The sequence below is a fragment of the Helobdella robusta genome, assembly GCF_000326865.2.
Source record: "Helobdella robusta unplaced genomic scaffold HELROscaffold_8, whole genome shotgun sequence".
In the NCBI taxonomy this organism is placed as follows: Eukaryota; Metazoa; Annelida; class Clitellata; order Rhynchobdellida; family Glossiphoniidae; genus Helobdella; species Helobdella robusta.
Genome location: NW_008705459.1, coordinates 3118121 through 3131782, shown reverse-complemented (window position 1 = coordinate 3131782; position 13662 = coordinate 3118121). Strand labels below are relative to the sequence as shown.

Below are 13662 nucleotides of genomic sequence, written 5' to 3'. Positions count from 1 at the left end.
TTTCTAAAAAAATTTCGGCCTTTCTTATGCGTACACCGCGCGTAAATGTTTCATACATGTTACTGATGTTATTGATGCTGCAAGCAGCGATGGCTACAATTACGCTTCCTTATTGCGGCTTCCTATCGCTATTATTTTTTTTCTTTTAGTAGCCTCAAAATTTTGTTTTTATGACAATATTGCTCTACTACTGCTACTTTAGTACTACTCCTACTGCGGTTGCTGTTGCTTCTACTACTACTACTACTACGACGACGACGACGACGTTGACTTTTATTACTACTAATGCAAAAAGTAATTTAGCAAAAAAGTACTGCTATAAAAAGTAACAAAGGAAACATTTTAATTAGTTTCTGCCAAATCACTGATTATATTCAAAGCTGCTACTATTGGAAAGCCGCTTACAAATATGTAGAATACCGGTGTGGCTGTAAGTAGCCTACCTATCAACGAAAAACAAATGCCAACAATCTTGAAAATAGTAACGAAATAACTTAAATCCGCTACTAGAAAATACTACTGCTATTAATACTAATAATACAACTACTATTGGTGTAATACTGATACTAAGTACATTTGCTATTATCGTTAATGCTATCAGCACTACTGCTCAGCTACTAAGACTACTTTTATATCACAATTATTTTACATTCATTTAAGACCCTAGTAACTAGTTTTAATACCAATGATGCTAATGGAATTGCAAACATTAAAATACATACATACAAAAATTTCTCAAAATTACTGCTTTTAACGTCAACAGATATGGCCCCTAATAGAATCTGCAAATATAAATTTTGGCAGTTATGCGATTGCCATTGTATTTTTTAAATGGCATTTATTATCATTAGTAGTAATAGTAATAGCATTAGTAGCAGTAGTAGTAGTAGTAGTAGTAGTAGTAGTAGTAGTAGTAGTAGTAGAGTAGTAGAGTAGTAGTGGTAATAAAAGAAGCATCAGTAGTAGTAGTTTTAGTAGAAGTAGATGTTGTAGTAAAAGTTTTGTTGTCACTGGTGATTTTTAAGCAGTATTAATACTATGAATGTTATTCTCTTAATCACAAGCGTTAGCAATGTACTAGAAACGGTATTGGAACATCAAACTGCAAAGTATCATTTTATATTTCGTTACACAGTATTGTACTCTATTGCATTAAATCATGCGGCATTGTGTAGTTTTGTATTATACTGCATTATATTGGGTTGTAATAAATAGTATTGTAATGTTTTTTAATGCAGTTCATCGTCTTTTAAGGCAATGTATTTTTTGTATTTATTGTATCAGGTTTACATTGTATGGTATTTTATTGCTGCTAATGAGATTGTATTATAATGTATCGTATTGTATTGTATGGTTTCCAATTAGATTGTATCATAACGTATTGTATTGTATTGCGTTCTACTGCACTTTTTTTGTACGACACATCAAAGATGTATACATAAAGCAATCGTTTTGATTGCCCCAGAGATAATGTACGTTTGCAAGCAGTGCGCAGTCAGCCAGTGGCCCTGCGAGAGAGGAGTGATGCCATGTGTTTCGAACAATAAAACGAGAGAAACATTTAATGCCACAACCATTTTTTGAGGCTAATGATGACGACGATGATGATGACCACAATGATGTTGATGATGACGACGACGATGATGACCACAATGATTTTGATGACGACGACGACGATGATGACTATGATGTCGTTGATGATGTCGGCCGGCTGTAATGAAGACCCAGACGACGACGATGAAGATGATTATTAAAATTATGAAAATGGAAGTAAAATAAAATTTTGATGTTGACAACAATGAAAATGACTTGATAATAACGATGATGGGGATAAAATACTAATCAATGTAATCATTTTGATGCTAAGTGCGTGGTTTTATTTTCAAACATTTTGTTTTGTTTGGGATAGAAAAAATCATGTAAATAAGTCTGAGACTGTGTGTGATGTGGTGACACGATAAGAAAAACAATGATATTGACGTCATTCCTTTCCAATACTAATCGTTTTTAATTTTGTTTTAGATCATTAAAGGGATTGGAAAACCGCAAACTTGAATTTGTGCAAACACAGCAACATCCGCATTCTCAATATCTTCAGCAAGAACAATACCAACAACTACATGAACAACAATATCATGATGATGAAATTCATCATCACCATCAACAACAATATCAACATCATCAACAGCAGCCACAGCAGCAACTACAATTTTCTCAGCAACTACAACAGTCACAACAGCAACTACTACAACCGCAACAACTACAGCCACATCAACAACAACTACAATCTAAGCAGCAGCAGTCAGCGTCAACGTCAACAATAACACCGCCCACAGTAATAATCAGTCCCACCTCGCCAAAGGTGAATCATAATCATCATCGTCGTCATCACCACAAAAAACACAAAACGTCAAGTTCTTCAGCAAAGTCTAACAAAGAAAATTTAATAATATCCACCTTATCCCCGACTACTTCATCAGCAACAGGCACAACAGCAACGTTCACAACCGTTGCTAATCACCAAAAATCTACCCCAACATCGCCACACCAACGTCTGCAGTCATCCACAACAAAACCAACTTCAACAACAAAACCACTACCGGCCACAGCGGCAACGACATCAGCTTCAGCAGCAGCATTTTCATTAGCAGTTGGCCCTGCATTAAATTCGAATTTAAAAACACAAAAGGATTACTGTCAAAAAAACGACGCCATCTTCCGACATCACCATCAAAACCAACAACAACAGCAATTAATTTACGAACAAAGCTATCCACGACATCAAATGCAGCATCAGCAATTTTACCAGCAACATCAACAACAACAACATCCACAGCAACACTATTATTTGAAACAGCAACGATCGCAACAAGAAAGACAAAAACAACAAATGCTGGAGTTTCAATACCCGACAAACAAGGAGTTCAGATCATTTGAAATGTTTTCAAAATCGCAACAACACCAGCAACTGAAACGGCAACACACTATTATGAAACAACCACACATGTTACTACAGCAACATTCTTACAATGCTTCTTACCATGTTCGTGATGGTTACGATCAACGCCAACAACCTCTTAAGCTAAGAAAACCACAAACCGTTGAAATGGAAGAATGGTGGAAAATGCCAAAATATAACGCAACAAGCCAGTTTCATAGTGACAACGTTGTTTACAGATCCCAACCACACCCTCATCCCACCTTTTCATTTTCGGATCACCATCACAACCTTTTACCGCCGGAATACCAGTTCAAAAATAAAAAAAATATTTCTAGATCTTTTGAAACAAATGCTCCCAAAATTGACTGCTTGCAGACGGATCCATATCGGAGACAAAGATTCGAAACCGTATTACCGATTAAACGGCGAAACCTAAACAGAGATTCAAGATTTGAAACGTCTCCTGAAAAAAGATGGAACAGTCTAGAACTGAGTAGATCCAAATATAAACAAGACAATTGGGCTTTATCGAGATCAGAAACAAGTAGATACAATAGTCGGAGAGTACGTAGTTACGATTATTTTTTAACAGCTGATGATCCATTCATGATAACTGAGTTTATTGACGGGCCGAATGATGACGAAGGTGATGATGTTTGTTTCACTTTTGGAAGTGAAGACCACCGTGACAATGATGAAATAAATTCTAAATATTTGAATATTGAGCCGTTGAGCAAAAAACTTGAAAATGAATCCAAGGTGAAATTAACTGATTCGCAAAAACCGGTGCTAGGAGTAAGTTTTGAAGACGACGCAAACTATGAAGGAACTGCAAGTCAGAGCAAATCTTCAGCTCATAAATCTACGTCTAAAAATGAATTACTTGACAGGAATTTGAATAAATCTTTACCAGACAAAAAAAAAGATATGCAAAAAGCTACTATTAATAAAGATATAAAAGAACTAAATAAAGAACAAAAATCTACAAGTTTTACACTTCCTGACTCAGCAGATAAAATTAACTGGCGCCAAGATTCAAAAATAAAAAGACAGACATTTGGAATGGTTGTAATTGAACGTGCTCAAAGAGCAGCATTAGGACAAGGAGGTAACAGCTTTGACAGCGTTGCCACAGAAAACGAAGCCTCCGGTTCATCTAGCCGCTGTGGAGCAACAACGACATCAATTGAATCTTCTGCAACTAATGCAAGTACCGACAGTACCGGCGACAGCAAATCTCACAAACTCCATCAAATGAGAGATGACAGTGGCTACAAATCGTTAGAAGCTCAACAATCCTTGAAGAAAACCCAAGAAGGAGTTGAACCACCGTGGTCGGCTGGTCCGCTTACAAAAACCACGCAAATGTTTCGTTTTGTGGCTCGCAAATTAAACGTCTCATCAGCTTCAGCTGCAACAAAATCTTTAGAACTACTTAGATCAGCAACTGGTGCATCTAGTCGCTCTGCTTCAATAGAAACAGAAGTAAATAAAAATGCAAATAAAAATAAATCAATTTCGTTCTTAGAATCAGAAAAGCCGCTCGAGACCGATCCAAATAAAAAGTCGGTCTTTCCTGTTTCCCAACAACCTCAAACAATTCAAAAACCGTCTTTTATGTCAAGAAGAGCGCCGTTTTTATTTGGGTCCAAAACTGATTCTAATAATCGTCGAGTACACAGCACCGACACCGTTTTGAGACATGAAATGCAAAGAACGGACGATCCAAATTCCTTTATAAAAAGTGTTGACGAATTAGTTCATATTGATGCATTCGATAAGTCAATGGAACATTCCACTCAATTTCACACCGGTTCCGACAACAATATTATAGACTCGTCAAATTCACGCAGTCAACATACAATGCCAAAACCGTCAATATTAAAAATGCCATCTGAACAAGATCGTAAAGCAAAATCAGATACAAATATTCCCGCTGAATCAACGTCAATTTCTTCAAATTTTTTCACGTCTCGTCTCAGTTCCATGTTGCAGAAAGCTGAGGATTATATATCGGCTACAAAAACCCAAGCAGAACATTTGCTGCAAGAAATATCAGGAAGTTCTGATCATGTAAAATCAACTTCCACGTTTTCATCTGATCGTCTATCCAGTACTAGTAACATTCAAAATGACGACGTTCTATCCGTTCCACCAATTACATTTACGTGTGCATCTTCATCAACTACATTTACAAACAGTAGTGCTGCAACTACACCGGCACCGTCAACTGCCTCAACTGCCTCAACTTTAAAATCAAAATGGCAATTGGCGGCAAAAATGGTCGGCGATTCTTTAAGCAAAGCTAATAGTTTACCAGAAACGGTTGAACGATTCAGGCAGGGTAGCTTCCGCTCCAACAGTGATTCAAGGGAATCAACAAAAATAGGTTCTTCACTCATTTCTCGTGTCAAATCTGCCGCAACGGCTACAGTGTCTGCTGCATCATCAGTTGAAACCACCAGTGAAAGTCAAGAACTTGTGACTGGAGATAGTTCAAGTTTGCCCACAATACCAACTTCAGCTCGATTGCAAAGAATTTTAGAACAACAAAAAGCTCTCAGAAACCAAGCTACTGTTGTGTCATCTTTGCCGGAATGTAACGAAATTAGGCGAAAACCAAAGTACCAATCACCGTTACTGGTAGACAGCGGTGTAGGAGCAGGATCCACACTAACTAAACCAAGATTATCAATAGTAGAGACGTTTGAAAGCGAAGCTTGCAGAAGAAACGCTGAATGTTATCGCAGACCAAGCATAAAAAATTTTGTTACAAGTACCGAAACAGAAAATTTGACACGTTTAATAAATAGTTTTGCTGCCCCCAACGATAAAACTGCTGCCTCTGAAAGCAGTAATGTAAAAAATAAACATCATCAATATACTACTGATTTAACCACTAACGTATCCTCCAATTTGTCTGAATCCTTTGCCGGTGCAACAACAGCTTCATCAATACCTTTAACAAAAACAACAGATAAAAAATTGATTTCTACAATGAATAAACCTAGCGTAACTGAGTCAATCAAAAGAGGCGAGCCAAAAACAGCTTCAAAGAAAAGAAGAGCTTATCGGAATCGCAAGCAGATACCAGATGCGATTGCTCTAGACATAGAAGACTCACAGCACAATTCCCAACAGCGACAACACCACTCACAACATTTTCAACACATTCTACAACAGCAGCAGCAACACTCGTCCTCCACAACACAAACATCTTCCCAACAATCCAAAGACAAACCATCCAGTTTCAGTACCAGTTTTGATGTTTCTTGCAACGATGACACTACAGAAATTCACTCGTCCACCTCTGCAACTACAAACGATGAAAACATTGCGGCTCTTACATTTGTCAGACAAGCTTCTGGAAAAATTGTTTACAGAGATTACAGTGTTGACGCTAAAACAGAAGCCATATTCAACGAGTTCATCCAATTTGATCCCAGTTTGGAACAGCCGCCTGAGGCAGTTCTTTTGAGCTCCAGACGCAAGAAAAGCCTCAAGAAGTAGATGAAAAGTGACGCCTAGCATGCTTACATGAGTACGTGATAATTCATTCAAGTATGTAGTGTAGGCGCTTCTGTGGATGAGTTATCGTTGTATGCAAAGATGAATTTTTATCTCATATATTTTTAGATTTGTTTTGTTTTGTTAAAAATTTTTGGAATTTATTTTGAAGAAAACATTTTTATATATTCATTCAACGTTCTACCTATTTGTCTGTTTGTCATGGATTGTTTGAATCACACACGCTCTAAACACATACACCAGCACGCACAGTTTATAAACAACAAAACGTTCATTAATTTATAAAAATAAAAAGGACAAGGTTAACAGCTTTTGAAGATGTATGCAACAAATGCGAATGGGGATGGATGGATGGCGGCTCAAGTCATAACTTCTCTCGCCATTGGTGCTACGTTATCTATTTTATTCTTCACCTCATCAGCTGTTACAAACATTTTTACACAAAACTTTAAAATGGAGTGAAAATTTAAAAATTTATGCTTATATTGCCAAACCATATAAAAAGAACCTTAGACCGCAAAAAATTGTTTCAATTCATTGCCAGAAAGAGAGGAGAGAGAGAAAGAGAGATAGAGAGAAATTATAGAGAATAAAGTTGAAGATGGTAACAACTTTCCGCGTAAAGTTTACTCACTAAAGTATATTTTAATCCCCTGTTTAACGAGATTAAAATAAATGAAAAATAATCAAATTCTTCCCAAAATTTACCGAAGTATTTCAAACCGGTGTAAATTTTTTATTCACTTTCTAAAAGTTTTAAAATGTAAACTTTGTTAAAAGGAAGAAAAAGTACATAAAATCTAAGTCACATCCGTTCAAAAGTCTTCAAATGAAAATGATAATTGTATCAATTCAACAAAACTTTAAAATTTTTCTTGCAGTCAGCAATCCATCTTCTATTTTATTTAGAAAATTATTCCTTCGTTCAACATTAAGTCCATTCATCAGTCTATCATTTATTCATTCATTCAACCATCCATCAATCAGTCGTGTAATTTGTTTATTCACATAAATTAGTTATAATTTGGCAAGCAGAAATAAAAGTATACAAACAACACTAAGGTGTATTAAGCGATTTCTTGGTAACGCTTCACACATGAACAAACACATACACACACCACAAACACACACCCTCGCGCACACACACCACAAACACACTCACGCACGCACATATGTGCATACGCAAATACGAAATATGTGTAAATGGAAAATATTAAATGATTTTATTTATTTTCATGAAAATGTAATATTAATAGGTTAAATATTTGTCAATATTTAAAAAAAAATAAAATAGGTATTTAACAATTACGGAATTAGAAAAACCAGCCAAATCATCATATGAATTTCAAACCACGCTTCAGACACAAAGAAAGAAACTGTTAAAAAAAACTAATTATACCAACACAAAATATATTTATATTTTATACATCATCGTTATTGTCGCTATAAAAACAACTCTTATATAAATTGTTACACATTGTTGTATATAAATAAATATATATATATATATATATATATATATATATATACATATATGATATGTGATTTGATGAAATAAAAAATGTCAAATGTCAAAATGTCAACGAGATATATCTATTGTTATACATTGTAATAACAAAGTTGCATACAAACACACACACATGCACGCGCGCACACACACACAAACACACACACACATATATAAATATACAATATATATATATATATATATATATATATATATATATATATATATATATATTGCTATCGCGTTTTTCCTCTTTTACATATTTCTGCTTCGTGGTACCGTGATCAATTTTGTATTTTAGTAACAAGCGAAAACAAGCGTCGGTTAAAGGCCGTATTTTAAAAAATAACTGCATTGGTAGTATAATGCAAGCATACTTGAAAGCACTCACACGCATACAGACACACACATAGACACACACACACATACACATACACGCATACCTACACAAAGACACACACAAATATACGTGGAAGTAAATGCATATTTTAAAAACTGTTTCAGTTTTGATATAATTAATTTTTTCGACAACATTGTGATGGTGACTATAATTTATTTATATATATAATATAATATAATATATATATATATATATATATTATAAAATACATTAATATATATATATATATATCATTATATATATATATATATATATATATATATATTATAATATATATTTATATATATAAACTTGCTCATTTATTTTCCGGAATTATTTTTGATGAAAGGTTTTTTTGACGATATAACTTTGTGAACTAAAACAAATTTGTTTATCCATTTTCTCCTAAGACAAACAATAACAATTAAATATTATAATATCATATTGTATTATCATATTATTATTTGACTATATTTGATGATGAAGTGTAAAACTAGATGCATTTTGTTGGTGTGTAATAAATATCAAAGGTTTGTTTTCTATGAATAAAGGCTACAGAAATTTTAAAAATGTGTTTTTTTGTTAATTTGTTCACTCATTCATTCTCTTGTAAATTTATTTATTTAAAATTTCATGTCAATCTTATGTGAGGTAGAGAACTGGCCTTGAAAAATTCATGACGACTTTTAGAAAAAAAAATACAGCTTCAGGCAAGAAACACACGCAAAAAAGACAGGACACGTGACTAAACTATTGATGACGTAAATAACAAAGAAATATAAATCAAATTTTAAAAAGATAAGAATAATCTCTACAGTAAAACTATAGTTATAGTTGTTAAATGTTATTTAATTTGAAACAAATTCGGTTTAAAACATTTAAATTTACACAAAAAGATTTACCACGCGTATTTAAGCCAAAGTATCAAACGGTTCATCATGAAATTACGTCATAACCGAGGATATTGCATTGAAATCCTATTACAATTCAATATTACTATGTTCGAGTCAATTCTAAATTTTGAACTATCGATAACATTAATGATGTGGGTTTACTTAGCCATGTTGGATTGGTTTTTTTAATTGTGCTTAAAGTCTAGTATAAATAGCTACTTAATTAAGAAAATTTTTTACTAAATTTTTTTAAAATTCTAATAAGATTTTTCAGTATTTTTATTGTAACTTTTTATTGAATTAAAATATTTTAAATAATTCGTTTCTTCCAATCCCATCATTTTAATGACACCTTCATTGCTTTCAAGTTTCATCAAATCCCTTTCTCCACCGGCTTAACTCCAGGTGTTCGACTACTTATGGGCGGTTTTATCACTCTATATAAACAGAAGATATCAGTTAGAAATTATTTCACATTGTCACTAAAATATTTTATCATATCCTAAAAATTTGACACCAAAATTAACTTGAAAAAACTTTTCTTACGGAGATTAGGTTCGTAATGATTTTAAAAATTATTTTCACTTGAAAATTTAATCACATTTTACCTGAAAACGTTACACAAAAACAGGAAAAAAATCATACTTCCGCAGTTCAAAATTCTGCGAGAGAAAAAAATACGCAAGATATTTTCCGATGAATTTTCAATAATTTATTAATAATTTATTCTCAAAATTGCAAAGATTATTTTGAAAAAATTTCTCGTGAAAGCTTTTCTCGTGAATGAATGGACGTATCAACAATTCTTACTTCCAACCACGTTCAGCCACACTAAACAGCCTGCCGGAAAAAAGGATGGATATAAATTTTGCTCGCAAATGTCGCGTGGAAATGCACTGTAACCGCTTCAAGTCTTCTTATATACATATATATATATAGATAGATATAGAGGTTAGGTATACAATATAATATATATATAAATACATTCATGCATATACGTATATATAGTTTTGGCATACATGTTATACACACAAGCACACACACACACACATATATTTTATATATATATATATATATATATATATATATAACAGAATGTCCAGTTGAGCATTGGTCATTAGCGTCAAGGAAGAACCGTGATTGATTATGTTGGAAAGTTGATTGATTTGTTGATGGTAATATTTTTCATGGCTGACTGATTGCCCGCTTGACTAATTTATTAGTTCAAAAGCTGATTTGTTGGACAGTTGACATCGAATATACGTAATAAATACAGCTAACATCGAATATACGTAATAAATATATTTATTCTTTAAAAAATCAAAAAATTAATTTTTTAAAGGCCAAAAAGCAAAATATACTGAAGCGCTCAGGTGCATTTAATTTAGTTATGATGCTCAATGGATGGACAAATCGTAATATACATAAATTGAAAAAATTCGAATGAACAATAATTATACAAACGTCATTAAGCACATGTTATATAAAAATATTCGAATTTTAAAAAATATCATAATAAAAAATAAAAGCAAATTTATACCCGAATTATTACAAAAACATATTAATTTTCCAACTCCAACTCACATTGAAACAGCTAGTAATTTTGCACGAATAACGTGAATACATACGAGAATACGTCAACGAAACCCATGTGCAAACTGCAAAGTAAAGAAGGATAATGACAAAGTTTGATTAGTGATTAATTAGGGATAAACGTTAATGAAGGTATCGACAACCTGCGTCACTATAATCGTTCTACGTAATTAACTTCAGCATTGACGACGCTTTTACTATGGTTTCTATCGGATTATTTTTGTAACTTTTTCCATCCATAAAACCTCAAAAGCATTTAAGTTGTTTTTCTTTCCTATTTCTTGAAATCATGAAAACAAAAAATCCTCATTTATTAGATAAAAAAACTCTGTATTAATCATGTTCATATATATATATATATATATATATATATATATATATATATATATCCATAGTATTAATCAAAAAAATTTATAAGCAATAAAATATTTCAAAATTTCGCTGTCCATACTTGGTTGTTAATGCCTCATCACGTCTGCTGTCTATGTATCTACGTCATTAGGGCTGTGCTACCTACCTTGCATTTTTTAAAATTTAAAAATAATAGCGCTGGCTCCTCCTACAACTTTTAAATATTCATATATATATATATATTTATATATAATGTATGAAATATAAATGTATTTATTGGATTAAACTGTCAATAATATGTATAAACATTTACATATTTAGTTATATTTTATAAATGATATATGAATATTCAAATATTTGTAGATCATATATTTGTCTGTGTATGTATATTATTTAAGTCTTCTTCGATATCTTTTATCTTCTTCGATATCATGCTATACTCATGTATACATGAATAGATATATAAATATTTATATTATATTATGAATATAGACAATAGCTATGGCTAGCTGTTACCAGCATATGAAAATATAGCTTATAGCAGCTGCCTCGCTGCTCGTGATTATCCACCATAGAATTTTCCACAATCGTTTTTTATTAATTTTACCATATTTTTCTCGTAACAAACTAATTACTATTTGAAAAAAACATAATTCACCGCTAAGTTGACGTTATAAGTATCGGTTAGTTTCACTAATTAAAGATTTGGAAGATATTTCGAGCTTGACGGCCAGGTACGCAATACGTTGTGTGTGTGTGTGGTGTTATAAAATTTAACTGGCAATTTTTATATGTAAAGATTTTTATATATGTATATATATATATATATATGTATGCTTATTCATGTTATTTATACATTCATTTTACATCGCCATTTTCGATCGATATTGATACGAAGTAAAATCGGGGTTTCGTTGATGAAAATTTATTAAACGGAGGATCGATGAGGCCCCAGTTTTCGAGTTTTAGTCACTGATCAGTGATCACTGGATGTATTTATTAAAAATTAGATTTTATTTGTCAACCTGCCATTATTTTTCGTTATTTAGCTGACAGAAGTGACAAATTCGTTTGTAATTTTTTCTTTAAATAAAACTCTTTAATCTTTTTCTATATTTTATTCATGTAAGTATACCCCATTAGTTTTACCTTCACTAAAATCGTTTATAATTTGTAAATAATGAAATAATGTTTTAATCTCTATGTTCTATTTGTTTAAATTTTAAAAGTTTATTAAGTTTTAAACACAATTTTCATTTACCAGGATAGTAATATTCAGCTGAATCGAAAAAGAAGACAGCAGAACAAGAAAGAAAGTTTAATTCTGCTTTTCTCATCTTTAGAAGAAAAAATTGAAATGGCACATATGAAGTGTTTATCTCTACCAACCAGTCATATGTGTGATACGATGCTGCCACCTGAAAGAATGGACTCTAATGATTCTGGAATCTCCGATCATGAATGTTACACTTCAACAGAAAGCGAGTCACAGTCGTCGTCATCTTCAACTGATTCATCATCTTCAACTGATAGTGAAATTACTCCAATGATCACTTCCACCAATTCTCCGAATAGAACTTCTAGAATGCTTTCAGAAACTAAAACATTAACAAAATTATTTTGTACAGTTGTCATTATAAATATGTCCAACGAAAGACCAACAACATCAACAACAGAGCAGGCAGCCTGTTCAACGAACGAACAAAAGAAAATTAAAACTTTGACTAAAATGATTGAAGAGTATGTTTTTTACAAATTGTTTTTCTGTTTTGATAAGTAGTTTTAGTTTTAATGCTTGAATAAAACTAACAAAATACTACCTAAAGTGACTCAATATGTTTAATTCATTGATTTTACAATTTGTTTTCTCATAAAACAAAATTTAAAACAGGATTCTTCAAACAAACCAGAAAACATTTCGAAACATGATCAAATCATTGGATATTTCCAGTGTGAATTCTGCAAGGTTGTCTCTAAGAAGAGTATTTGAAGAGGTTTTCAGTGATCGAAACTGCAATTGGGGTCGTATCGTAACCATTGTAGCATTTTCTGTTGAAGTCTCAAGGTTTGGACAGAAATTGAACAATGAAGATAGCAAACACTTTCCAGAAAAAATATCAGAATTTGTTTCAGAATACATAAACGAATATCTGTCTACTTGGATTGTATCTCAAGGTGGTTGGGTGAGTAATGTACTTGTCTTTACCTTTTTTTATTTTACTGTTTGTTTACATCCATGGGCCACAAGAACTCTGCAAAAAATGTATTTTTATATTAAAATTAACTTATTGTTCCCTTCTAAGTTTTGAAATCGAATATATTAAAATTTTTATCAGGATGCTATGGATATGTTTTTCAATGACGGGACTAAGCCAGAGAGAAGTTTCTGGAAAGGTTTACTTCTAACAGCTTTTGGTCTGGGAGCTCTGGCAACTGTTGCGACTGCATGCCGATGAATCTTTTCTTACCA

General features: G+C 32.5%; 1 protein-coding gene across 1 annotated transcript; it reads left to right on the top strand.

Annotated features, from left to right (window-relative positions):
- Window positions 1–13099: 13099 nt before the first annotated feature.
- Window positions 13100–13375, top strand: HELRODRAFT_152831 (hypothetical protein; the record flags this gene model as incomplete). Its single annotated transcript, XM_009032161.1, has 1 exon — window positions 13100–13375. A coding segment is annotated over one exon (276 nt), but the record flags the coding sequence as incomplete, so codon positions are not given.
- Window positions 13376–13662: the final 287 nt, after the last annotated feature.